The sequence below is a fragment of the Lentinula edodes genome (genome assembly GCF_021015755.1).
Source record: "Lentinula edodes strain Le(Bin) 0899 ss11 chromosome Unknown C8R40scaffold_54, whole genome shotgun sequence".
NCBI classification, from domain to species: Eukaryota; Fungi; Basidiomycota; class Agaricomycetes; order Agaricales; family Omphalotaceae; genus Lentinula; species Lentinula edodes.
Window position 1 is genome coordinate 231,651 of NW_025764360.1, and position 27,177 is coordinate 258,827.

General features: G+C 48.0%; 7 protein-coding genes across 7 annotated transcripts; 2 read left to right on the plus strand and 5 right to left on the minus strand.

Moving 5' to 3' along the window:
* Nucleotides 1–220: 220 nt before the first annotated feature.
* On the minus strand, nt 221–1,808 carry C8R40DRAFT_1176669 (uncharacterized protein; the record flags this gene model as incomplete). Its single annotated transcript, XM_046232552.1, has 8 exons — nt 221–334; nt 392–512; nt 569–613; nt 675–682; nt 741–879; nt 940–1,070; nt 1,121–1,141; nt 1,200–1,808. The coding sequence occupies 8 exons, from the start codon at nt 1,806–1,808 to the stop codon at nt 221–223; spliced, it is 1,188 nt and encodes a 395-aa protein (XP_046080619.1).
* Nucleotides 1,809–2,283: 475 nt separating this feature from the next.
* C8R40DRAFT_739048 (uncharacterized protein) lies at nt 2,284–6,817 on the plus strand. The gene is made up of 6 exons (XM_046236054.1): nt 2,284–3,243; nt 3,302–3,569; nt 3,635–5,052; nt 5,102–6,083; nt 6,139–6,406; nt 6,462–6,817. The coding sequence occupies exons 1-6, from the start codon at nt 2,394–2,396 to the stop codon at nt 6,642–6,644; spliced, it is 3,969 nt and encodes a 1,322-aa protein (XP_046080620.1). The 5' UTR covers nt 2,284–2,393; the 3' UTR covers nt 6,645–6,817.
* A 595-nt stretch (nt 6,818–7,412) lies between these two features.
* Nucleotides 7,413–17,906, minus strand: C8R40DRAFT_739093 (uncharacterized protein). The gene is made up of 15 exons (XM_046236056.1): nt 16,891–17,906; nt 16,756–16,830; nt 14,664–16,689; nt 12,982–14,610; nt 12,846–12,932; nt 12,661–12,795; nt 12,553–12,615; nt 12,323–12,500; nt 9,733–12,267; nt 8,420–9,682; nt 8,289–8,363; nt 8,147–8,238; nt 7,996–8,090; nt 7,874–7,939; nt 7,413–7,807 (listed from the first exon to the last, which is right to left on the minus strand). The coding sequence occupies exons 1-15, from the start codon at nt 17,811–17,813 to the stop codon at nt 7,555–7,557; spliced, it is 9,495 nt and encodes a 3,164-aa protein (XP_046080621.1). The 5' UTR covers nt 17,814–17,906; the 3' UTR covers nt 7,413–7,554.
* C8R40DRAFT_739092 (uncharacterized protein) lies at nt 17,907–19,903 on the minus strand. The gene is made up of 3 exons (XM_046236055.1): nt 19,806–19,903; nt 18,459–19,748; nt 17,907–18,405 (listed from the first exon to the last, which is right to left on the minus strand). The coding sequence occupies exons 2-3, from the start codon at nt 19,713–19,715 to the stop codon at nt 18,001–18,003; spliced, it is 1,662 nt and encodes a 553-aa protein (XP_046080622.1). The 5' UTR covers nt 19,716–19,748; nt 19,806–19,903; the 3' UTR covers nt 17,907–18,000.
* A 1,167-nt stretch (nt 19,904–21,070) lies between these two features.
* On the plus strand, nt 21,071–21,600 carry C8R40DRAFT_1059354 (cytochrome b-c1 complex subunit 8; the record flags this gene model as incomplete). The annotated part of the gene is made up of 4 exons (XM_046225259.1): nt 21,071–21,123; nt 21,242–21,291; nt 21,344–21,457; nt 21,512–21,600. The coding sequence occupies 4 exons, from the start codon at nt 21,071–21,073 to the stop codon at nt 21,598–21,600; spliced, it is 306 nt and encodes a 101-aa protein (XP_046080623.1).
* A 440-nt stretch (nt 21,601–22,040) lies between these two features.
* C8R40DRAFT_1163553 (glutathione transferase) lies at nt 22,041–22,974 on the minus strand (the record flags this gene model as incomplete). Its single annotated transcript, XM_046230381.1, has 5 exons — nt 22,041–22,110; nt 22,167–22,264; nt 22,322–22,436; nt 22,487–22,686; nt 22,747–22,974. 5 exons carry the CDS (start codon nt 22,972–22,974, stop codon nt 22,041–22,043), a joined length of 711 nt encoding a protein of 236 aa, XP_046080624.1.
* Nucleotides 22,975–25,066: 2,092 nt separating this feature from the next.
* On the minus strand, nt 25,067–26,484 carry C8R40DRAFT_739885 (uncharacterized protein). The gene is made up of 5 exons (XM_046236060.1): nt 26,399–26,484; nt 25,943–26,343; nt 25,630–25,893; nt 25,349–25,567; nt 25,067–25,299 (listed from the first exon to the last, which is right to left on the minus strand). Exons 2-5 carry the CDS (start codon nt 26,094–26,096, stop codon nt 25,160–25,162), a joined length of 777 nt encoding a protein of 258 aa, XP_046080625.1. The 5' UTR covers nt 26,097–26,343; nt 26,399–26,484; the 3' UTR covers nt 25,067–25,159.
* Between the last annotated feature and the right edge of the window lie 693 nt (nt 26,485–27,177).

Genomic DNA, 27,177 nt, shown 5'->3' on the forward strand with positions numbered 1-27,177 from the left:
AGCCAGTTAATGGAGCATCCCGATACGATCGGGCTTACGTCACGGTCACATGCTTCGAAGGGAAGGTCAAAGCGACACATATCAACTCAAAGGTTTCATTACCATCAGGAATTGTAATTGAGAAGTTGTGTGGTCATATTTACGGTTAACTCAGTAGGACTACGTTCATAAATATTGGAGGAGTAGTAAGTATACCATATTATTGCACTACTGCTCGGTTTCAGGCATCGTCTGGGCCTGAGGGAGCTTCCTTTGCGGGTGGCTGATTTCCAGCATCAACCTTCCCTGCTCGAGCACGTTGAAAGTTGGAGAATATGGTAGGTAATATGAGAGTCTTATCAAGAAGCAAATAAATTTTTTTGAGCCGTATGTTGACTTTGAACAGACATACCCTGACAACTTTTCCTATATCATCCTTGAACGGTATTTGCTCGACAGGGAGATCAGGCATGAGGAATGGCCAGGTCGTTCCCCACTCGAAGATCAGGAGGAGAATGCCGAAATATTGGCGACTGAAAGAAGACGAGTGAGAATCGACTGATGAATCCACGACTGGTAAATAGCTCACCCCTTCTTGAATTTCTCTTGCCACGTCACATCCTCAGACGACTCGCTGAGTTCAATGATGTTAGGATCTACATTAAAATTGACGAGTACATAGACCGCAAACTCACGCAAAGAACTAATGGACGCAAGCAGATCTGTTAATTTGTTGCGATGAAAAATATTTTTCGACGAACCTGGTTTATATCTACATCTTGCACCCATTCCATCCGATCATATTGTCCCCAGTTTTTGCCCCACCGGGTGCGGGACATATTAGAAACAGTTATTGGCAAATTCGTATCAGTGGGAACCCATGATGTTCCGGTAGGAAAGCTGCAAAGGTGAAGGAGTACGTGAAATTCTGAAAGAACAGTGCGAAGGATTTAGGTATACCTAAAAATACCATGTAGAACATAAGCAGCGTATTTTGAGTTTTTTTCATCCAACCCGAGGACGATCAATCCCTTGATAGTGTCAGACACAGTGACAGTGCCGTCGCCATCTGGGTCAAAGAAGGTGGGAGTCTTTGATTTATAAAATTAGACTATGTGTAGGTGTGGCGCAAGAAACATACCTTGCCGCTCATATTCAAAGCCTACATGGAGGATAAGCTCAAATGACCAGGATACGCTTACAACGCGCTCAACACTCACAGTCATTGTCCATCTTCCAACTGTTTGCACAGCTCCGACGGGCAACCCATTAATGGCCATAAGCCCATCGCCCAATTTGTCGAATCCCTCAACGGCCTTCAAGCCACTAGCCACTGGCTCAAAGACCTTCCCGCTCGTCTCCGCAGCTGTATTAACGATTCCACCAATGGCAGTTCCAGCCAAATCGGCGGTACCGCCCACTACACCGATACTCATGTCCAGTCCGGATCTGGCCACTGTTCGAGAGATGGAAACACCTGCATTGGCCGTATCAGAAGCTAGTTGAGCGCCATTTTTGGCGAGATCGGAGGTGAAGTTAATGCCACTGGTGAGGCCGGAAGTTGTGGTGCTAGTTATGGTGCTGCTCGCTTTCCCGATGCCTGAGATGAAGCCGCTAGAAGATTTGGGTTCGTCTTGAGGGCCGGGAGAAAAATCTACCGACGAGGATGGTGGCTGATCGGAGGAAGGCTTATGATCCTGATTCGAGCTTTCGTTGGTTGTCTGATCGTTTGTTTGCTGAGGAGCTTGGCCACGATCAACTGATTGCGAAACGACAACGTTTTTGGCAGCTTGACTAAGGTTGCCTACAGTGTTTGTTAGGAAAGACATAACGAGGTTGTTGTGAAGCAGCTTACCTATGATGAGTTATATACATACTGCTACGGTTGAACATGTCATGGTTGGAGTATGCTAGTATGTTCCTGGAGAGGATGACGTTCGTATGCATATCACACTTCCCGTCTTGAGGGCACAAGATGCGACAAATTTAGAATTCAAATTCCAGTGCACCAAATCAGCATGATAATTAAGACTTTCGAGGATGATGAGAGGGCATCTTGTTTTGTGGGATTCTAGAATTCTAGACCATTCGCGCCGGCCGGCCAATTTACATGAAATAGAGCTGAGAGTAGGCCTCTGGGACAGCGAGATTGTTGTTGAACGTGATGTAGATTTTATTGGTACTGAGCAAATTTGGATTGGATCGTTCTTCAAAAAATGTAGAGAAAGTAGAAGGAAACGTGTGAGCAAATGCGAGGGTCGAGAGAGAAAGTCATCAATTTTTGATGCACACACACCCGTAGTTGCGGAGGCTATTATTTCTCACAGCCTCTATGTACCCAGGCGTTCTCTTTCCCCTACCATTAGAGACAGCTAAGTGATGCACACCGCTTCCTGAAAGCAGCATTGGCCATCATGAATTCGTACATTATTCCTCTTTATCTGCTTGCTGTTGCTTTCTTTGCCATCGCGGACATTGTATCGACCGGAAACTCGAATAAACACAACAGTTACGAACTGTCCCGGCATCCAAGTGTTAATCAGAGGCCACATTGGTCTTCTTCGTCGAATGCTGGTACCGGTGCTGGTAGTGGGGACCCTTCTGTAACTCTCGACCCGCTACAGGACTCCGAGCTGCTCGACATTGTCCTCGTAGCCTCTGTGGATGGGAAATTTCATGCGCTTAATCGAACCTCCGGCCATTCACTTTGGTCTATGCCTTCTCTTGCACCCAGTCAAGGCCCAGGGCATGTCAAGTTTGACTTCCAGAACTTGACTTCCCCATATCCTTCCACATTGGCACCTCTTGTACGGACAACTCATAATCAGCAGAATAATGAATATCTACTCAATGACGATGAGCTCCCTCTCGAAGACGAGGTTTATATCATCGAACCGCAGTCTGGTGCCATATACATTCTACCATCCAACCCGTCTTCCACCCAAAACCCTCCCTTACGTCGTTTTCCTTTTACGATGCCTGAACTGGTCGACATGTCGCCATTCTCATTCTCAGATCCAGATGGTCATTCCCGGCTCTTTGTCGGAAGAAAGGAGACAAGTATGCTGGTAGTGGAGTTGGAAACCGGCAAGATTAAAGCAAGCGTTGGTGGAGAGTGTCCGTGGGATCCGTTCGATGATATGAAGGATGAAGAAGATAGTCAAGACTATGAGCTGGATTTAGATGAGCTGGAGCTGGAAGAAACAGACGAGAAGCCAGCTAAGGAAAAAATTAAACCAACGGAGGTTTTTATCGGACGCATAGGTGTGTATTAGCTTTGGGATTTGCGGTAGTCTCTCAAACTCAGACTCTGATATTACAGACTATCACATCTCCATCCATACTCGGCCTTCACGTACCTCGAGCGGCTCTCGTCTGCAGTCGCCTCCGGTTCAAAATCTATCCTTCTCTACGTATGGGCCCAACAATCAAGATACATTGCTGCAATCCTCCTACAGCCGCCCGAAAGATGACTCATACGTTCAAAGCTTGCCAAGCGGAGAATTGCTTGCTTTTCGTGCCCACAATGCACTTGCAAGCTCAAACGATAAGGATTCTCTATTATGGTTCAGAAAATTTCCAAACCCGATGTGAGTTCAACCTTTTTAGCGCGCTTTCCACTATCTTTCTAAAACAAACACTCTTCATACCGCAGTGTCGCTACATTTGATGTCTTGAAACGCCCTGCATCCACACAACTGCACAATGCTCCCGATTTCCATACCTTTGTCCTACTCCAACCTCAGCCGTCGTTATCAGACTTTCATCCTTCCCTTTCTCACGCTAATGCTCACAACGCACTACTCCCAAATTCAGATTCTGCTTATGTTGGAATCGTAGAGGAGACCGGTAGTCTATTTGCTATGAGCTCGAATGGCTTCCCGTTCGTGGCTTTTGGGGGTTCAGATGGGGGAAAAGCCAGGACAAGGAAGATGATTGATTATGCGCCCGGCGGTATGATCGTCAGTGATGGCGTTGCCGCCGCTCCTGCCGATGCGGGGGATGAGAACTATGAAGATGGAAGAGAGTTCCCGGCTGATATTGACGAGGTGACCAGACGGCGTAAGCTTCGTGAACAGCGAGAACAGGAACGGAAAGAATCAATTGAACGAACAACGAATGAAATTCCGGATACGTGCGATCCTGCCTCAAATGTGTTTGATTTACGCTGCCTTGTTAAATTGTGGAAGCTTGAAGATAGTGATGGTGATGGCGATGGTGCGAAGGGCGTAGGCAGCGGAGGCCAAGATGCCACAAAGTTATTAGACGCTGCTCCGAGCCCGAGCGCTAGTAGTCGTCTTCCTTCAGATCAGGTTACACATTCTCCAACAATTGCGTCGGGGAGCCGACAATCCATACCAACGGACGTTCATCAGAACCCAGGTAATGGTAATGGGTTTGACACCACATCCGAAGGTTCATTTACTTGGAAATGGGAAATCCTCGTCGCACTGCTCGTTGGGTTCGTTGGCTTATTGAGTGCTATTGCTGGAAGACACCTACCATCGCTATCCTCAATAAGACATGCCGAATCACAGTCCCAAACTTTGGCACCCTCGTCAATTTCTCGCGAATCTCTTTCCGCTGTCGAACACAGTGCTTCCGCTCCTTCAATAATGGATTATCCTTTACTCGACACCGCAAAGCCTCCGCCGTCTCCCTCATTTTCAGATATAGATGTACCTTCAGAAAACATCTCCGCTTCCCCTATCCGTTTAGATGTTCCTGAACTTGAAGACAGTGAGGGCGAAGCCGACGAGGTCGCAGATGCTAGTGGACGTAAAAAGAAGATACGTCGTAAACGAGGAAAGAGGAAAAAAGGTGGAGCTGCATTGGCTTTATCCGCACCGCCTGGAGAGAACGGTGCAAGTGGGATCGACATTGGTTTGCCGATAATCACGCCCATTTCTCCCACAGTTCCTAACTTAGTTGCTCCTCCTCTTCAAAGTCCCATGTCGCCTTGGCCCCCTGCCCCAAGCTTAGTTGTCATACCGGCGACACCTATGCCACTTACACCAGCGCCGGTTCATGCACCCCCGCCATCGACATTAGTCGTCTCTGAAACAATTCTCGGTGAGTCCGTCCCTTTCCCTCTTAAGCCCAGGCATCTAATGTGTATCAGGTTTCGGATCTCATGGTACAGTTGTTTTTCGTGGCTCCCTACAGGGACGGTCAGTCGCTGTAAAGCGTTTACTACGCGATTTTGTTACGCTCGCCTCTCGTGAGGTTAGCATCCTTCAAGAAAGCGATGATCATCCCAACGTCATACGGTACTACTACCAAGAAACACACGCAAACTTCCTCTACATCGCTCTCGAACTATGTCCGGGTAGTTTAGCAGACGTTTATGAGGGTTCTGGGGATATTAACCTGGCGTTCGCTGGACTCGATGCCTGCGAAGGGATTGAGAGTAAAGAAGAATGGAGGGAAATACGGGAATCGATTATTGCCGATCCCAAAAAGGCGTTGAAGCAAATTACTAGCGGGCTGAGGCACCTGCATGCTCTAAAACTTGTCCATAGAGATATCAAGCCTCAGAATATCCTAGTCGCTGCTGGGCCAGGACGCAATCTATCTACCCCTTCGTCCGCCTCTCTGTCTAGAGGCCAAAACAAGAGCATTAGGGGTCCAAGTTACCGAATGCTCATCTCGGACTTTGGCCTTTGCAAGAAACTAGATTTCGATCAAACAAGTTTTTTGCCAACAGCGCAGGGTGCAATGGGGGCCGGGACATTTGGTTGGAGAGCGCCGGAGATATTAAGAGGTGAAGTAAAGTTGGACAACTCTGAAGATACAAATTCATCGAAAGGAAGTGCTGGCACAGTCAACGGCAATCCTCCGTCGGTAAACTCAAGCTCCTCGACTACGTCATCTATCAATAAGCCAACCCGCCTGACGAAGTCGGTGGACATATTTGCTCTGGGATGTCTGTTTTATTATATGCTTACTGGTGGCGGCCATCCATTTGGGGATCGTTTTGAAAGAGAAATCAACATCATCAAGGGCGTCAAGGATATCACGACGCTAGGGGAGCGTTATGGGGAAGAAGGCGTTGACGCTGCTGATCTCATTGAAAAAATGCTCAACCCTGATTCTTCTTTGCGGTACGTTCTAGAATAGGAATTTCCTACCAAATCCTGATTTGTTCATCGTTTTCAGCCCCGATACATCCTCATGTCTTCTTCACCCTTTCTTTTGGGATTCTGGTCGTCGTCTGAACTTCCTCCAGGATGCTTCAGATCGCTTCGAAATCATGTGTCGCGACCCCAAGGACCCTCATTTGATCGAGCTTGAGAAGGACGCGTTCAAAATTGTTGGCCATGATTGGCAGTCCAGAGTAGATAAGGTCTTCATCGAAAGCTTGGGAAAATTCAGAAAATACGATGGCAAGTCGGTGCAGGATCTCTTAAGAGCTCTACGTAATAAGGTAGTGAACAAGGTTCTGAAGTTTGATTATGAGCTTATTTCTCCTATTGCTGTAGAAACATCATTATCAAGACCTTCCAGGTAATGTGAAGCGCCACCTTGGACCTCTGCCAGAAGGCTACCTGTCCTATTTTACTCGTCGATATCCTCAATTATTTCTTCATACTCATCGGGCCATCAGTGAATCGGAGTTGCATTCAGAACCAATGTTCAGAACCTACTTCGAATTAGTCGAGTGAGGTCTCAACCATTTCACCATTGCATTTATTTCTCGCCCTGCTACTACATCTACCTAGCATCTTACATTATTCCATAAGTGTACTGTATACGCATTATTGCATGCCCCCCGTTTCCTTGTTTCATGTCTACACCCAAATGTACTCCATAGGATTGGAAATAAAATGTACTACATTTACCCTTTGTGCCGAATGAAATCATGTAAAAAACGGATACATAACAATCTGTCTCTAGGAGGAAGGACATGCTATTTTGGTGCCTAGAAAATGCAAACAGTGTGTAGTGATAAGAGGGTGGGCGCTATTTGTTCTCCTTCCTCCTAGAGATAAAATGCGAAATGAATATAGTTAGCCTTCTTGAACTAGGTAGCCTATTGCTAAAAACCTTTTGCACCAAATCAGACGCGTTTCTAGCGTTTCTGTGAATGCAACGTGTACGCAGTCGCAAGTTTTTTCCTCAAGAGTGCTGTACGATGTTTTATACCAAAAGATAATGCATAAAAAATAGTGCAGATATACGGGGCATAAATCATGGTAAAGCAAGAGCACTGAAAAGAGAACAGCATATAAGAATAAGAAATGAACGCAATTGGATGTGAAAGCAAGCAGAGTCGTATATGGTTCGTACATGTATTAGTAGACGTTACAAGACGTTACTCGTAACAGGCGTGAAGAATCAAAAGAATAACAAAGAGTCGAAGTAGTGAAAGAGACGTAATCAGAACAAGAAGCAATACAAAAGATAATCTACACTAGTACACCTACGCCCTTGAGTCGCGAGGAGACCTAGCTCCGAACAACCCAGGACTGTCACGGTCAGGAACGAGCAACGTAGGCTCGATGGATGCAGGAGTCGGGGCCAAGTTAGGATCGGCTGGGACGTAAAACAGTCATTCTACTGTTTAAATGTTAGTCAAAAATAAATATGCTCACGTTGCCAAGTCGCCCAGCTTCTTGTAACCTGGGTTCTAGGATCCACCATGCCGGTAATTGCCGGTACACTAGGACCAGGGGCAGGTGGTGGAGCTTTCTCTTTCTTTTTACGAGAACGTTGATGGACAGTACGCCACCCAGGTCTAGCTGGTGGTATTTCTGGTGGAACGGGAGGTTCAGGTGGCGGCGGTGGCTCAACTGGAGGTCCTCCGGGAGCACCTGGTGGCGGTTTCCTGTTTTTGTGAAATTGTCATCAGTGAATGAGATGTATCTGTATCGAGTTGAGATAAGCCACTTACCAGTCAGGCTCGAATTCTCCTCCAGGACCGTACTTCGATCGCATACATAAGAGGTAACCGATCTCACTACAAATTAATCTCGATATGAGCAGTTTAAAGAATAGTTACGCATATGGACGTACTGTTGCAGAGCTCTCCTCTCTTCTCTCAGTTTTCCGACTTCTCCGAGCAGAATACGGACCTCCGACGCCAAAGCTTTACTGAACTCGTCAAGATACTAAAAAAAAGGTAATAAGAATCAGTTATTCGTCATAGACTTGAAAATAGACGTACTCCTTGTATGTTATAAGGAACTTGTTCGTTCGCAGTTTCGCGGACGGCATTGATGATTTCCGCGTGGTGTTGTTCACATTCATTACGCCAAGCTTCAATCCCATGAGATGTTATCAAGAAAGTGAAGACTGAATGAACATACTGTCTGAGAACGCCCTCAACGCTTCTTGAATCTCATCATGTCTCCGCATAACATCTTCTAGGATTTTCTCGACACCTGCGGGTCATGCATTAACATCAAAAGTAGAATGTAAAAATATGAAAATCACAAACCAGGTTTGCCTTCCGCCTCCATCCTCAACGTTTCTGCTCTATCTCTCTCAGCCTGGAATTCTTCGAATAATCTCTGGATCATATCTCTCATCTCCGCTGTTTCTGCATCTTTATTCCTTCTTCTCTCCTCCTTCTCGGCATATCTCGATTCCATTAATTCCTTTTTCTCATCCATGACTTGTCTTTGCTCGTTCATGAGGTTCGTTAAATCCATCAATTGAGAGCGGATGAATTCATTGTGCTCTTCACGTTCCGCCCTCTCACGTTCGCGTGCGTCGGATTCATCAGCTTGCCGAGCCTCTTTTTCGGCCTCGAGTTCAGCACGAAGAGCAGCAACCTGTTCCTCCAATTCTTGAATACGAGCATCCTTGAGTTCTTGAGCAGCTTGTATAGCGGCATTTCGTTCGGCCTCTAGCTCGAGCCTCTCAGCAGCTGCAGCTTCTCGCTCTTTCGTGTTCTCTTCCCGTTCCAGATCGATAATCTCCCGGATTTCTTGCGCGTGTCTCGACGCTGTATCACGAATATCCTGAATAGTATGGATAGATGAACGATCTCCTGGTTCGTCCACAACAACACCAGGAATACTTCCTCCAGCAGGGGGCACAGAAGGCGGCACATGTCCTAAATCACCCAAGTCATGGAGTAGTGCATCCCGAGCTTCAGCAGCTTCGCGAGCTCTCGCTTCTTCATTCTCCCTAAATATTCTGTCTCGATCTTGTTCACTCATTCGGAACTCGTCTTCGCGCTGTCTTTCCTTTTCCTCAAACTCAGCTTCCCGTTGTTGTTCCGACTCCCGGGCACTCTCTACAACATCATTGATGCGGTGTTCGGCTTCATCTAGGCGGGCAAGACGGTCTCGCTGTTCCTCAGCTAGCGCAAGATCCTCGAAAGCGGGGGTACGAGGCGTACGAGCACGTGGAGGAGGTACTGTTTCGATGATACTGGGAGAACCTCGTCCACTAGGTTCAGATGGGAGAGGTCGAACAGTACCAGGACGAGAAGCCGGGATAATAGGAGGACCTGCTCGCAGTGGGCGTCCATCATCATCAAGCAAGCTGTAGCCATCATCATCACGAAGTGTAGGACCAGTACCATGGGGTACAACCTCTGGTTCGTCCATACGCACAGTACGACCTGTGGGAGTACGTCGAACTGGTGGACCGTCCCCGTCACGAACAGTGGGAACACGACGAAGCGGAAATCCATCATCATCAAGAACCGTGCGACCATCGTCGTCACGTACAGTGCGAGGGGAACGCGTTCCTAGAAAAAGTTTTATCATCAACCGTCAGTATCAGTGAAAAGACACTTACGAGTGACCTGGGGAATTCGTTGTGCTTCTTCAGGTACATAACCACTGTGAGCGCTTGGATGGATGCTACCGGGGGTAGGGGAACGAGCAGTTCGTGGTGCGGTACGCGCTTCTCCCTCATATATTGACGGGGGTGGATGAGTACCAGGTCGAGAAGGGTAATGTGAAGGAGCTTGCTCCGGACGATCTTCCTCGAAGGCGGATGGTGGGCGATGAGTACCAGCATGAGAAGGATAATGCGATGGAACATATTCCGGACGATCCGCTTCGGAGACAGAACGGGGGCGATGAGTACCAGGTCGAGATGGTAAATGCTCCTCGGGAAAAGTGTGACTGGGAGCATGACTAACTATGGTAGGTGCATGGGTTGGAGGGTGAGTGGGAACATAGGTTGGACCAGGAGGAGCACCTGGATAAACAGATGTAGTAGGAGAGTAACTACGACTCCTTCGACGAGAATCCCGACCATGATCTCTACCTCTTCGACGACGGTCATGATCGCGATCTGGGGATCGAGAACGTGAATCGGAATATGAGCGAGAACGACGGTGGCCTCTGGGAGATCGGTCACGATCACGGTCACGGTCACGAGAGTCACGACGGTGGCGTCTAGGAGATCGGTCACGATCACGATCACGAGAGTCACGACGGGGTCTATCACGAGAGTCACGACGAGATCGATCATAGTCACGAGAGTGACGGCGGGGACGGTCATAGTCTCGAGAGTCAGATCGAGACCGTCGACGATGTCGATCACTACGAGGAGACATAATGCGAGTCGGAGAGCGAGAAGGTCTTCTACTTTCATGATATTGAGAAGGAATTGGTACCACGATTGGAGGAGAACGACGAGAAGGGTGTCGAGAACCTTCATAATAAGGGGCTCCACTGGGATGAACCGGAGCATACGGGGGAGAACGCGATCTGGAACTTGAAGGACTACGCCGAGTTCTATGAGTTCCTGGGTATTGTGAGGAAACGTAACCTGAAGGTTGTCCTGGAATAACTGTAGGCTGTCCTGGGATGATGATAGGAGCACCATGCGAAGAGGGGGAACGACGTCTGGACCGAGAACTATGGCTTCGACTCTGTGCAATAATGATTGGCGGCGAACGAGAACGACTCCTCCGGGATTCGACAATTACAGGTGCTGGTGTTGCAGATGGTGCAGTAGGCATAGGTAAGACTGTTTGCAACGGCTGTGCAGGCTGACTTGGCTGCATGATGACCTGAGGAGGGGGAGTGCGCCTATGCCCTGATGAAGAGCGGGACCTAGAACTCGAAGATCGCGCATATATGATTGGCTGTGTCGGTGGGTAGGAGGAGGGTTGTACAGGTTGTGTCGGTGCATAAGTTGGTACTTGCGGGAAACCAGTACCTTGAGCTCCAGGAACAATTATTGTGGGTCCAGGTGCAGGACCCGGCTGCACCATTTCCACCCTGTGAGGAGAGTGCGAGGAGTGCGTTCTATGCGGTTGAGAAATAATAACTGGAGGAGGACTTCGCGATCGACTGTCAGTACGATGCCGCCGACGACTTGGGCCGTCTGACACAGAGCGCGGGGACGACCGTCCGGAGCTGGAGCTCGGGGATGATCGGCCAGACCCGACTACCACGACCGGAGGTTGGCCAGTTTGGGACATCCCAGGCTGCATCCCCGGCATTACCATTGGAAGTCCGCCAGGTATCATACCAGGTGGAACTATTCCACCAGGCATCATACCTGGCACTTGAGTTGGTTGTTGCGGCTGACCCGGTATATTGATGATTGTAGGTCCTGCAGGCTGTGCTCCTTGTGATGCTTGAGAAGGTTGAAATTGCCCTGCCAAATCTGGGTGCCGTACCGAGCCAGGCGGGGGATATTCCGAAGGTTGGACAACAACTACAGGTGGTGAAGGTCCACGACTCCCTTCAGGCACAACACCAGGAACCTGTGTTGGTGGTAGTATCTGGATAGGAACTGGAGTAGGTGATCTACTATAAGACGCCGTAGACGGACGACGACTGGGTCTACGAGTGTGATCACTACTTCCACTCCGACTGCTTCCACTGTCGCCATCACTGCTACTCGAAGAGGAACTTCCTGGAACACGCACTATGGAAGGACCAGGTGGAATGAATGGGATTTGCTGGCCAGTTTGAGCAACTCCCGGTATCATCGGTTCCGGCATCCTCATTCCTCCTCCGTGCGGAAAGTCCATTGGGATGATCGGAGCCGGACCAGGAGGATTGACAACAATTGGACCAGAAGGCATTCCAGGTGGCATTCCAGGTATGACAGGTTGGAAAGGAGGATAAGGAGACGGACCACCACCACCAGGAATAACTGATGGCGCGAAAGGCGGGGGACCTTGAGGAACAAATCCAGGTGGCCATGGGCCTGTTCCAGGAATAACAGGCTGTGGCATACCAGGGCCAGCTGCTTGACCTGAAGGTGGCATCCCCGGTATGAAAACAGGTTGTTGTTCAGGACTGCCTTCCGAGCTACCTTCTGTTTCTTCATCCCGACCTTCGTCACCTGGAACCGTCACCACATCTAAAGAAAACAATTAGTAATTTAGTAATATTAACAGTGGAGAAAATGTACATACAAGGTCTGTTTCGGAGGTCGTTCAACGAAGCCCGCAGCTCCTCTAAGCGTTGAACGACAGCAGTCATTTCATTGTGACGGTCAGTGACATCTCGACCCAACCACAAATTGAGTTCAGTCATATATCTCAACAATTCTCGAGTTTGGTCACCGCTTGTAAGTGTTGCGAGGGCGTTGTTCTTCAAGGAGATCCGTCAATCGCTGTAGCATGAGATTCAAAAACATACATACTCGATTAAGTTCCAGGAGCTCGGCCAAATCCCGATTGAAATCGGGAGGCATTTGAACCATGACCTGAAAAAGTTTAGACTAAGATCAATAGACAGGATGCAAACTTACTGGTCCTGAAGGCATTGGAACATACGTAGATTGACCAGGTTGTGCAGGTTGTGCAGGTTGTGCAGTTGCAGGGGATGGTCCCACGACACCTGGCGGAGGAACACCCACTGTAGGGGCAGGTGCAGCCGGTGCAGCCTATACAGATTGTATGAGGACCGATATACTAATATATTCAAACGACATACCTGACGTCGACGGTACCAACTTTCGCCTTCAGGTTCAGCATCTCCGCCAAGATTTAGAGGAGGCGCCGTTTGAGAACGAGGAGGAAACTAAAATGGATCAGGGAGGGTTAATGGAAAATTTATGAAAATGTCTTACCACAGGCTGTGGTGGAGGTATGTTGGTTGGTCTTCTCCCGGGAGGAGGGGGAGGAGGAGGAGAAGGAGGTTGACGACCCGCATCTCCCATTTGATAATCGGGACGTTCACTAGATGGACCAGATGGGGCCGTCGGTGCGAAACGGGACGTGGGGGATTCATCAACAGGTCGGTGAGGATGTCGACGAACACGAGTCCGTCTTGGATCTGGGTACGGAAACGGAATAGGCTGCGAAGTTGCTCTAGGTGGAGGAAGTCTTACTTCTCCTATGGGACTGTCTGCATGTGCTCGAGGAAGTGGGGCATAATCAAAGGGATGTAAGGGTTCTGGTGGAACCGCTTGACGAAGCTGAGGTTGTATACCTTGCGATAATATTTCTTCGAGCTGTTGGGCAAGGGTCGTGCCTGAGGCAGGTGGTTGTGCAACAGGAGCAATTGGGGGATTTTGACGACGATAATCATTGATCAGAGACTCATATCGGCTTAAACCAGCCGAACTCGAGCTCATAGAGGGGGAAGCAGGTGGTAGGCTTGGTTCGGGTACTGGCATCGGTGGTGGTTGTACAGGTACACCTTGGTTCAGCAAGCCCTCTAACAGGTTCTCCACTCGTCGCATACGGTCTAAAACCTCATTGCTTTGAGAGTCACTGCGGAGTCCTCGTATTTCATCCAACAAATGATTTGTCGAAAGTTGCCCATCCCACAAAGCTCGAACTTGATCCCTTATCTCATTTAAGAGAGGTAAGGGATTCGGAGGAGATGGTCGAATGGTTGTTGCAGTTGTTGCTGGGGAACCCGGAGAAACCGAAATAGGCGTGACTGTCGAGGGTGGAGGTGTGGGTGTGGGCGATGAGGATGGACCTGAACTGCCAGGATAAGGTCCACTTGTGCTCGATGAGCTTAACATCGGAGTGCTCAAAGGACTGGAAGATTCAGAAGATAATTCGCTTTCGTCAATATCAGGAAGCGTTGGCATTGGTGAATCCGGTCGGATAGATCTACGAGAAACGGGAGAACCAGGCGGCTGAGGCGTTGGATACAAAAGCCAATCGTCAGAATGATGGCTAGACAAGAACGACACACTACTCGCTGAGCTCGGCGTACGATTCAACGAGGAAGGGGCTAAAGAAAGACTTCGGTTCTCGTCAGCGCTCATGGCACGACTGCTTCCAACACGTTCTTCAGCATAGTGTGGATATGGCTGTTGCGGGTACTGGGGTTGTTGCGGATACTGGGGTTGGTGCGGATACTGGGGTTGGTGCGGATACTGGGGTTGTCGCGGATACCTTGGATATGAAGGAGTTTGAGGTGGTTCCTGGGAGGGAATTGGATGATGAAGAGAGTCAGAAAGCCCTAACAGCTCTTCTCGCAAATCTCGTAAAGCATCCCCCAAGTCCCGGTTTTCTTCAGCTCTATTTTGATCGTATTGTCGAAGCTCCTCTGCTAAACGCTCAATATCGGCGCTGACATCACGTGGAGAGGCTCGACCCGAGAATGAGGTACTGGGTGTAGGCACAGTATCAAGTGTTGACCGTTTGGATGGCGTATCCCCGCGCGGGGTAGAGATACTGACACTCATGGAACGCTCTGACGGAGTGAGTGATCCGCGACTGCGAGGACCAGGAATAGCCTAAGTTGTAAAACTCAGTCCAGAATATATAAAGGGAAACAAGCTAGACTCACAATCCTAGAAGCTCTGGGAGTTGCAATAGATGACAATAGACTGGGCTCGGTCGATATTTGGCTTTCAGGGATGGAACGTGCATCATCATCTTCCTGGTGTTCTAGTTCCGGCTCTGGTTCAAGATCAGATTCTGAATCAACTATCGATGTAGTGACACTCGTCGAGGACACAGCAGACGAACTACTAATTGTTGACGGCGTTCGAGGTAACGACAAGAGACTTCCTAAGCTACTGCTTCCAACACTCGTATCCGAGAAAATGAGACTGCTCGGAGTGCGCACGGAGCTGCTTTCGTCTGTAGGAGGGAATGGGGGAACAGGAGAAAGCGCTGGGAAGGACGGGGGGTGTGTTGAAGTTATCGCCGTAGGTGTCTCGGGAATGGTGGACATTCGATCAAAGGAGGACCACGATCCACTAGGTCGCAAGAAAGAAGTTTCAAAAGAGGTATCAGGATCTTGTATCAAAGCAACGCTAGTGGCACTAGGTGACGGAGCAAGAAGACTCGACTCATACGAGATGTTAGTCTCTGTAGCCCAAGGTTGAGGACTAGGTGGAAGTGGGAGAGAACTTGGAGAGCTACTGGGTGGTATAGAAGGAAGGGTTAGAGAAGGAAGTGTGGTAACAGGCATAGAAGGAGTCAAGCTAGACTCCGAAGAAATAGTCAAACTGCTCATGGTAGATGATGGCAAAGTTGTAGGAAGTTGTAGTGTTCCCGACAAACTAGAGCTTTGAAGGCTCGTAGTAACAATCGAAGAAGGTACTTCTGTCAGTGCTGTAGGTGGCAATGACAAAAGACTAGAGCTCCGGCTTTCCGACCAGTGAACGCTAGATGGGGTAGGTACACTAGTGCTCAATGCCGTAGACGGAGGTAGAGGAAGATCGGACTCGGACGTTGGAGTCAAAGACAAATCAAGTTCTGAAAGCTCCGATGCTGCTGAAGAAGGCAGAGGTACTCCTGAAGGAACAAGCGAAGATATTGAAGAAGGAGATGAAATGGAACGGTCTGTCACTGAAGGGGGAGCGGTAGAGGTGGGAGGTGGAAGCGAAGCAGACGGCAAAGAAGAAAGAGATGGGGAAACAGACGGGGAAACAGACGGAGGAGCAGATGGGGGAATAGATAGAGGAGCAGATGGGGGGGTAGATGGTGGTGCAGACGAGGAAACAGATGGTGGTGCAGATGGGGGAATAGATGGTGGTGCAGACGAGGGAATAGACGGTGGTGCAGAAGAAGGGGGCGCAGAGAGGTGTGCAGAAGGGGGTGCAGAAGGGGGTGCAGAAGGTAGCTCCTCCGGTTCGGGAAGATGTTCTGAGTACGCTTTCGGTGTCCCTTCTTCACTTGGAATAGTCTCAAGCTCGCTGGGGCATATTTCTGCAGTTGAGTATGCCGTTGTTGGTTCCGTGATAGGTTCAGAGATAGTTTTGTATGCGATAGACCCTTCGCTGGCGGTAGTATATTCAGAAGGGATAGAAGGAAGAGACTTGAACGATGCTTCAGAAGAAGGTGTCCGAGTTGTGAGGTAATCTGAACTGCCTTGTGAAGCGGTGACAAACTTTTCACCATCGCTGCTCAACTCCCTATCCGAATCCGACGAAGAAGATGGGTCAGAAGGCATTGGTGTGCTTCCCGACATCCACGACGACGTAGAAGTGTATGTCATTCGACTCGTTAGTTCTGAGAGATCAGACGATGGGCAGACGTCGTATCCAGTCTCGCTTGACCTAGTCCCACTGAGAGGTCCACTTGGAGTCTGGCTATCAGAACCTGAAGCCGGTGTATAGCTCCCGCTTTCACTTTCATCATTTTCTTTGTCGCTACTCTCCTCCGAAGGCTGATACCCACTGTTGCTACCACTGCCGCTGCCTCCACTTGACGAATAACTCCTTGTGGTACCAGTCCTTCTCCTCATCGCAGCCGTACGATTCAGAGCACTCCGAGAAGGAGATGTAGGCGGGTAGGATGAAGACGTGCTGCTTCGAGTATATGGGGAGGAATAAGTGACGGTTGAGGTATACGGCGAGCCCGTGCTATGCATTTCGAATCAGTTAGAAAGCTGAGAATAGAGGATGAAAGGAAACAGCATAACAGCATACCCAGTGTACGAAGAGCCAGTCACTGTGTAAGGCGATCCTGTCGTTCCTGTATAGGGTGAGTATATTGATCCAGTTCTATAAAGTGATTTGGTATTAGTCTGTAAATCATCATGTGGATATGGACCGGATACTAACCCTGTGTAAGGCGAGCCACTATAAGAGCCTGATCCGTATCCAGTTCGGGACTCGTAGTCAGTTGTAAAAGTTCTGCCAGTGCCGGTTACACCAGTAGTCGCAGACCTGTTCTCTGAGTTTGTACCAGACACTGCATATGAATCCGAGCCAGTTCTGGTGTAAGAGCCACTTCCAGAATAGGAGGTATACGTTCCTACTCCAGTACCAGTGGTACGACTATATCCAGTATATCTCGTTGACTCTGTGACTCTTGTCCCGCTCTCAGTACCACTACCACCGGCAGTCCAGGTTCCTGTCCTAGTATACGTATCAGTTGTCCCAGTTCCTGTGATTCCACTACTGGTCAGCCCAGTAAACGTCCTTGTCCCTGTGCCTGTACCGGTTTGCGACGAATACGAATCAGCTGATGAATACACTGAGTTGCGCGGTGCACTGCTACTGGTACCTGCAGTGAAGAACTGGTCGTCACTCTCATCATTCAGGCCGGATGATCGGTTGCTCTGTAATGCATCACTGCCAAGGTCCGTCATGCTCCCGCTCCTTCGCAAACTCATCCGGGTGCTAGTTCGACGACTAGGAATGGCGCGGGAGTCTCCGGGATATACATACTCGTCGCCATCAATCACAGTGTCGTCGACGGTGCGAGAGTGGTACGAAGAAATCAACGTTGATGGCCTCAGTCGTGCTCCGCTTCCAGACGATGATACTGAAGGAGACGAAAGAAGGGAATGATACCGTCCAGTACCCGATGAAGATGAATGTCCTCGCGTGCCATCCGATTCTGAAGCATATAAATCATCTTCCGCCATAGATAATTCAGGAATATCAGGAATGTCAGACATTGGAGGGACGTAGACAGTACTACGACTCCCGGTTCCGCTACTCGCAGTAGAAGAGACACTCGAATTCGAATCCATTGACATGATGGTCCGGATGGAGCCAGTAGGAGAACCAGAGCGTCGGGTGATAGTACGAGTGAGGGAAGAGAACGATGGGGTGAAAGAAGGAGTGATGGATGGTGCACGAGAGAGGGACGGTGTCGGGGGTGTATTTATCGCTTCCCTGTAAGAGAATGAGAATGGCGATGGAGGTTATAACTGATCAGATAACCTACCAGATTCTTTCAATCCATCTTAATCGCTGTACTAAACTATCACACGCCAACCTCTCTACGCCATCGCCATAAACCATCCAGAATGGTACCAGGGACTCCATCAGCCCAGTGTCAGCTCCAGCGTCTTGCTCTCTAGCAGCAATTGCTCCAACGTCATCTCTAGCACGAGGATGACTGAGGCTAAGAGCACTCTCAACCGCAAAACAGTTGACGAGATCCAATTGTACGACAGCGCGGCCCAACGGTGCCCGACCAGTAGATGGTCCAGGTACAGATTGAGTAGTAGGAGCCAACCATGACAACAGAAGTGTATGACGATAAAGTAGTGCTTGACATCGCTGCCATCGATAAGGAGGCTCTGCATGGACATTGAGGTAGTATAAAGTTCCAAGATGAAGCGGCTGTGGGAAATATGAGGCGAAAGACAGTAATGAGGTAAAAAATATTGACTAACTGTCTCTGTCCCGTTTCCGCCCAAAAATTTTCCCAGTTCGCTTATATCAATACTACCTCCATTGCTGCCATTACTCGTACGTTCTCCTTCACTCCCGCCCAATGATTCAGCGCTAGCTCTCTTTCCGCTCGCTCTGCGGCGAAGTTCGAAAAGCCCTCCGTTATCGGCTCCACCCGAACCCCGTTGAGGTTGACCTTCCCTCCGTCCACGAGCATCCGGAGTAGGGGAAACGCTGGGAGCCACAATCTCACCTCTGGGATTTTTGGGGCCATCATTGCGTGTGGGTGTGCGTTCTTTCCACAAACTCACGATGTTTCGAACATTCGTCAGAGGGCTTCTTGGAGAACCTTCCGGTTTGGTTGGTCGGCGAAGAGAAGATGAGGTGGGAGTAGTTTGAGTCTGTTCGGAGCTTCCGGTGATACCTGTAACTGTACCAGTACCGGTTTGGGTTGTGGTGAATGCAGAAGGAGAGAAGGTGCTTTGCGTAAACGTGCTCTGAGTGTTCGTGAACGTGGAAGGCGTGTAAGACGATCCAGTGGCAGTGAACGGTCTATCCGGTGGGGATAACAATGTCGAATAAGACAAGTTACTGGGTGTCTGTGACCTCGTAAACGAAGAAGTGCTTTTTGTTGGCGACGGAGATCTTGAAGAAGAACCTGATTCAAATAAGCCTATGAGCTGGTTCGCTCGTCCAGGAGGCGGCAAGTCGCTCGGATCGGTGGACGACCGACTGTGTCGACCTGCGCCTGAGGAAAGAAAAGCTGATCTGGGTCGTACAGGAACACTCGTTGCATAGGAAACACCGGAAACAGGGCGGGACTCTGTGCCTTCCGTTCTCTCTGTTATATGACTCAGTCGCATCCAGGGGGCATTCGACGGTGGAGGATAGGAAGATTGGAGAGAAGAAGATCCTGCTGTAGGGCTGAACAGAGATGGTAATGATACAAATGAGGGGGATCCAGTGTAAGAGCCTTGGCCCGTTTGTGTAACGGTGTTCGTTCCCGTAAATGTTCCGCTAGGTGTGTATGTTCCACTTCCAGTGTACCCAGTATACGTCCCGCTTCCGGTACCAGTGTGCGATCCATATCCAGTAGAAGGTGTTTGAGATGACCAAGTCGATAGGGCCTGTTCAGTTTCATCCAATTCGTCGTCCAGGTTGTTGAGAGTGGCTTCCACTTCGTCAATAGAATTTGATTCTTCATATGAATCTGTGTCTGAGAAAGAGTTGGAAGACGGCGAAGCCGCTCGTCTTTCCATGTCGAAATTAGTTGTTGCTGTTGAAAGATGAGTCTGACGGGCACGTTGATGAGAAAAGTAAATTTTTTTGAGTGAATCGATAATACACACCTTGAGGAATTAAAGGTGGAGGAAGTAGCTGCGAGGGCCGTCGTTGGACTCACAGCATTCAGGGAACAGAAAGAAGAACGATTTCAACTTGGGAATCAACAAACAGGTGACTGTCACTTAAGGGCAAGCCTTTCGGTGCCATCGTGCCACACGTGGTCGCGTGCGTACCATTGGCATCACGGAGCCAATGTAAAGGATCTTTCTCTGTTGCTCAACCTCACCTATGAGTATGTGTTTTTATTGAAGGTCTGCATCAAATTTGAGATGACCAAAGAATTTCCGGAACCAAATTTACCCTCTGACGAAGTATCGCCTTTACAAAGTATGTAGTAGACTGGCGCTTAGAATGAGGAGACAGCGCCGTTTTTGTGAGCTTCGTCTTTCGAACGCACTGACAGTGTATTTGTTTATTCTTTATGACCTACTCATTGCATATGTCAAATTATTGACCAAAGGGCAATATCCAGTAATATCCAATTAATTGCATGATAGGACACCTCTGGGACACCTTTCCGAAAACATCTTCATTATTCTCAATTCATTCCCATTGCAACCAGCGAAGAAAAACCATTGACCCGAAGAGGGAAGCCAAAGGGATCCCTTAGAACAACCTTAGAACCTTACCTTTCTGCGTCCTACTTCGCACAAGGTGGGTTCAAGAGGGATGCATCAGGGTGCATAAAATCTTTCAGCGAGTCTTTTCATTGATCTGGGCATTTGATACAAGATTCATGTCAGGGCTAAATATGTCTGTTACTTCATCGAGAACAGCAAAAGCCAGTGGAATGGAAACAGGTCTGTATGAATATCTATTTCTCAAGCCCCATCTCCTACAGTCAGATGTTAACCATTTGAGCTGACGAGAGGGGTAAGAATCTCACATATAGTCGAAACTAATAGATCTTTCTCTGGTTGCTCATTTGGCTTCCCCATTTTTAACAAGGTGACGGGCATTCACTGCTACGATATGGTACCCAACAACGGTCAGCATAGCGAGTATGCCAAGAGAATTAGCCAGTGCATAAAGCGTTGCGTGTGTCATGGTTTCCTACAAAAATTCCGTGAATAAGGGGCAACGGCCTGGAAGTTCTTCACAACTTACGAGTGGAGGTACAAGGATGAATTATTGACAAGCGCTCGACGCGACGTGGACATTAGCACGTGGCATTGACGCCGGACGGGCGGGACCGGCTCAGCTATCCTCCAACCTTCCAACCCAGTTCCAACCAGCCTCACTCAAGAATTAATCCTTTTTTCTCGCTATCATGAGGCCATCAATTGCCCGCACAAGTGAAATGCCCGGTCGTGCGTCCTCTCTGTTGTCTTTACCTTGATTCTCGATTGACCATTGTCTTGCGACAGCTAAAAGGGCCTGGGTGAGCTTTCGTTCTGATTGTAAGAAAAGCAAGATTGTTAACCCTTTATTCCCTGTAGAGCTCTTGGTGGGGCGCCCCAATCATAAAACAGAAGGGAATTGTCGAATACAGTGCGCTTTCCAGTCGAACCTCATTTCCTATCTTGACTCTTTGAATGTTCAGCTTTGTCCCCTTACCAAACCAAGGCTGCTCCCCACTGGGTTCGAAGCTACGTCTTCAACTTTTATAGGCGTGTATCTGCAGAAGCCGTGTATTTTGTCATTCCTTTCGGTCTTGGTACGATGTGCTCTATCTCGTTGTTCTACGTCAACTGAGTACGCCAAACTCTAGGCTACGGAATCTACGCCTGGGCCAAGCGTCATGATGCATACCAAAATTCTAAAGCTGGACACATTGCGTCCGGAGCCGCTCACCATTAATGAACTACTCCGTGACCTCCTGTGCGGAATCGGTTAGGTTCCTCTTTTGGCAATATTCAAACAAGACATGGATAGTTGTATACACCTAGATTTCAATGACCAAATTATACATCTGCCCGCTCTAGTGGATTCGATAACTGCTCGCGTGTTTTTCGAAATGTTGTATTCGACGAAAATACCTGCAACGTGAAGAAGAGATTATCTCCGACCTACTGCAACAAGAGGGATTTCATCTATCAGGCGTGTCTATGTATATCGTCGTGCCTCTTGGATGCAGGAACGCTTTGACACTGACTCCGAGAGCCTGGCATACTGACATATGTTGCCTATGGCGTACCACTAAATGACCACATGCAACAACTCATTAATATATTCTATGTTCCAGAGAAGTCCTTTAGTTAGGTATATATCTATCTACTCTATGTTCTACATTTCTATGCTTAAGCTTGTACAGGTTCACCATTTCGGACAGCTGCCCACGATGGTCTTGATGAGATTTCTGTCCACCACCTGTGTATGATTCAGCCAACCGCTGCAGAATAGAAGAAGCGGGAAAAGTTAGGTACCGAGTGATATTTGGCCCTTTTCTTGTCATTATATCGCTCCCGGCGTCTGTGAGCTTTGTTCCATATGGTATGTGGTACAAATCCGCAAGAGTGAGGTCCTGGAAACAGCATCTTTATCGTTAGTCATAGCAATGAAATCTTGTATTTTTACTCACATCCCCTGCAAGGTAATTCTGTCTACTGAGGATATTCTCGTACCCTTCCAAATTTGACGACAATGCGGCAACAGATCCTGCGAATATTGCTTCATCGGGAGCAAGACCTTTTGATCTATGGAACTCGTCAAATAAAGTTAGAGCCTTCAGGAAGTACCTACATACCGTTTGGTGACCTTCTCATAAACGGCTTTTGACGCATACGGTTCGAAAGCAAATACCTCTGTGAAAACCGCTTGCTCGAACAGTGCACCAAGCTTCATGTTATATGCATCGGGTATTAGTTTAGTCCCTTGGTCGGCATATTTTGTAGCAAGATATCGACATATAGCTCGGGACTCGCATAAGGTGAAGCCGTCGTCTTCCTATGATATGATTTAGAAAATAACAGAAGGTAATAGAAACTGGCAGAGACTCGCAATGACAGGTGCACTAGAAGGTTGTCGTATTAAATCTTGAATTTCGGGGTCAGACATAATATCGAGGTCGATCAATTCATATGGGATGTTCTTCTCGTGCAGAATAATTTGTACTTGCTGTGTGCTAGCACTGTGTGGAGAGCCATACAGCTTTAGAGCCTTCGTTGAAGAATTTGACGAATGTTGGGCATTGTTGGAAAACAAGAATGAAGATGTCCCATCAAACGGAGTCATCATAGAAGACGCTAGGAGTGGGAGATCCTGCTTCGAACTTTCCGGTACGTGCACTTTGTGAGGGTCTGTGGAAGTTGAAGCATTTTGTGTTTGGGACATGGATGGGGAGGAGGGGTATTTGATTGGAGGTAAGGTAAACAAATCATCCAGTGACAGTGTCTCCAGGGTTGATCGGTAACCTTGAGTCTCCATAGACGGCCAAGAAAGTTCATTTAAATCAATATCAAAGCTAGGTGATGGCCAAAAAGCCGGGGTAGATCCGCCAGGTAGGGACAAATGGGGGGTCATAGGCGAAGTAGACGAAGAGGAACTGGAACAAGGTGCGGGCGAGGTTTCAAGGCTCGAGGTCGGGCTGGGGCTGAGCTTAGGGAGTAGATCCAGACCCCCGTTACCCCGGGTAATGCTATTATACCTAGGAGAAAGTCAGTCCATATATCATCAAGCATCATGAACTCCTTACCTATTTTTCGCCGCCAATCCTGTCCGTCCTGGAAAATGGGTTTTCACAATCTTGGACCAGACGTTGCCATGAGCTTTCACGGCCTCAAGTAATATCGCGTCCTGTCCAAGGCATTAAAACAGGCTTCCAAATTAATCTGAAACCGCACCTCAGTAGCACTCCAGCTGGTTCTGTCTATCGAGGGATTTAATGTGTCTTTCCAACGTTTGGCACACTCTAGAATATTTTCAATCAAGATCCTGTCTCGAACCATTACACTCTTACGGTCGCTATTTCTTGTCTCTACCGCTGTTGCAATTGCCGTCCACCTATCAAAAATGAGTTGATATTAAAGAAATGTTTTACTGTGAAATCGACTCACCTTGAGCCATATCTTCCAATTGCTTTCAAAAGCCTCTCGTCTTCCTCGGGACTCCAATTCCCTTTCGCCACATCTGCCTTGGCAAGTTTTGCAAACCAGCGTTTACGACAGTCCTTGTTATTACGATTTGGAACATGTCGTGAAATAGCGTGCCACTTTGAAGGATTTAAGGTTCTCGTAGGATCCTCTGATAATAACATTAATGAATGGAGGAAAGCGTACCAGGTCCAGATCCTTTACCTTTAGCAACAGCATCGCGAAGGAGCTGATCCTCTGCTGTAGTCCATGAACGACGCTCTCGTTGGAACATATTATCAATGACTATGTCCTGAGTATCCTTTGATACCCTTTGCAACTAAGATGATTGGTTTTCAATCTAACACTTATCTACATATCTATGTATCCGAGCACGAGGGGAACGGGAATTCATGAGAAATCGTCCGATATTGTGATAGAATTTTTACAAACGTTGAAGTGCTGTCTTCCCGCAACAATCCCGCTCCCGAAAGAAATTTTGTCAACATCAGTTTCAATTTCTCTGATAGCGGCCGTTGTATGTTGACGGACTGCCATATAGAGTTGCTATATGGAGAAAATGCTTGAATGAGGGCCGGCAAGGCTTGAATCTGCTTGAATCCCATTCAAAACCGAGGCTCAGGTCCGAGGTTGCCTGATTTCGGTGTAAAGTTTGATGTATGTCGAATCTGTTACACCGTCCGTGATGAACGCTTTTCAGAATCGAAGCTGTCACATCGAAAATCTTTTGGTGCAATTATGTATGTAGTTCCTGCATGCATGCATATGGATTTTCGACGGTTATCAAGAAGTAAATGGGATTCTGTACGATAATGCCGTATGTACTATCATAATGAATATCCTCTCACCTCCAGCTTCGATTGAATCCCTTCACTCGAGACACTTGCATTGCTGTTGTTGGCGGTGAAGACGAATCCTGGTTTGTTCTTGCTAAGGATACTTGCATTGACATGAAATTTGGGGTAAGGACGAAAAACCGGAACGTCTATTTAGATTGCAGGACAAAGATAAAGCATTCAACACTGCAGATGGAACCAATATGGAACAGTACCTCACAACGACTTGAACGGACCCGAGTAGACGCAAGAGGGTACATACTACATAAACGGGACTGCCAATCAAGAAAGAGAATCGAGGAGTAAGGAACTTGGACTTGAACGAATATCCAGAACATGCATATCATTGATTATTTGATCGTATATGTATGGTACAAAAATCAAAATGGGGGGAATACATACTGGCTGGATAGCAAACAGCTGTCAAAGGGAAAAATAACAAGAATCGAACAAAAGATTATCACGGAACGATAGCGCTGGTCATGGAACCACTCAAGAGATAGTCGAACGGCGGGTCCTGGGTCCCCGGGGGCGAGCTCCTCGAAATCCGGACAGAGCAAGTTCAGTTGACACAGGAGGGCACGAACTTTTTGCGCTATCGGGTGGCGTAAGCAGGCCATGTCCAGTATTTCCTAATGACATGAATGAGATAAGAAACATATATTCGATCCTTAAGCCCACCTTGGTAATCGTTCTGAAAGTGAGATTGTCCTGCGAAATCAAGCGCCTTCCCCTTCCCTTTATCTTTAGACATGACTTGAAATCGATTTCCTTCGATCTTCTCTAATAAAACAGGAGGGCTAGGTAATGCTTTGACCTTTGTGACAGGGATCTTGGGCGATTGAGTATCTGGTGTGTTAACATCAGCAGAATACGAGCTTGCGGTTGTACTTGAGGTAGCTGAATTTGAATTATTATGAGTATATATTTTGAAAATTAGTCATGAAACTGTTACTACATACCGGTTGGAGAAGCAATCCGGTTCTGAATTTGATGTCCAGGTAATGCGACGCTGGTATTGGCTCTTGCTCTCGATAAAGATGGGTGTTCTGATCGAGTGAAATGGTGAGAAGGCTGATGAGAAGTTTTCGAAACAGAAATTCGCCCTGTGGAAACGGTTCCAGCATCTATGGGAGGAAGATCGGTGAGATTGCGACCCTTGCGAGAGCTGAGGCTTGAAGCACCGCTGCGAAAAGTGTGCTTGGACGGAAGGTCGTGCTGGTGATCTTATCAAGGCTATTAAAAGAAAGTACAAAATCAAAAATCCAATCTCACCCATAAACATTTCTGGGGCTTCATAGTCTGAGCCAACAAGTCTCTCTATAGTGGTTGAAGCAACTACAGCTGGGGGATCAGGGATAATTTGAATTACATCCCTTCGAGTTGTGGGTAATTTCGGGAAGAGACGAGAGACGGCTGGGGAGTGCATCAGATAAAGAAAATAGTCTAGGGAACGAAAGATTGACCAGACTGAGTAGCGGTGGATTGAGCTCTAGGTCTGCTTGGATTGTTTCTTCTACTTGGCACTGGCAACGGTCGGATGATTTTCGAGCTTGAGGCTTCGGAATCGTCTGGAGTCTCCTCTACAGGCGTCAGTAGGCCGAGGGCCACTGTGCCCTGTTCTGGGATAATGAGAGGCTTCAGCTTGGGTGGACAGGCGAGATTAGTCGCACTTGCTAAGATTCAAATCTCAATTCAGCATTATCAGGCTTTCATTCTGAATACACGCACGCCTTTCTATGTATAATGGGTTTATACTTGACTCCATCACCGTTGACGATGTTTTGGGAATATAATCCTGGAGCACCATAATCGCCGATTGATCTTCGAGGTTCACGGACGTTATGGTCGGAGACCAGAGAAATTGTCGATGCACAGCGTACTAGACACAGAGTTGAGAGTGGTGGAACGTTAAAGGTGAATTAGCTCGGATTGACAATGTGAGCCTTACGGAGGCTTCGAGTGCGAAGCCATTGTGGGGTTATGTAGGAATCAACCAAATGCCTCTTTAATATTCCGATGCCAAGGGAAGAAATCAGGCTCATGTCAATGCGACGTTCGAGGACTTTTGACTATAGCTTCGGTTCGTCGTCGAGAGGAAAGCGGAAATGAATTTGTTACACGGCATGATCCAAGGACTGAACGTCAATTTTAAGGAGAAGGAAAGTGCTGAAGGTTATTGAAGAGCACTACATGTCGAAAGGCGAGCAACAACAGATGCGTAAAACCACTCAGACTGACGTGGCGGAACCACTGTTGTGAGAGTGGGAACATTGAGGACGAATATACGGATCGACGGCAATTCCGAACCGGACCTCTCATCCCATCGCAACCTATCGCAACGTAAGTACACACTCCTTTATAAATCGATTCATAGTCAATGGCAAAAGACGGGGGAACATTATAGACGTTCTCGGAATGGCTCAGGTATGGCAAATTTCTGTTTAAGCGTTACTTGAACGAGTTACTCCAAATGCAATGACTTTTTGCGCATAGCTCCGTGAGCTAGT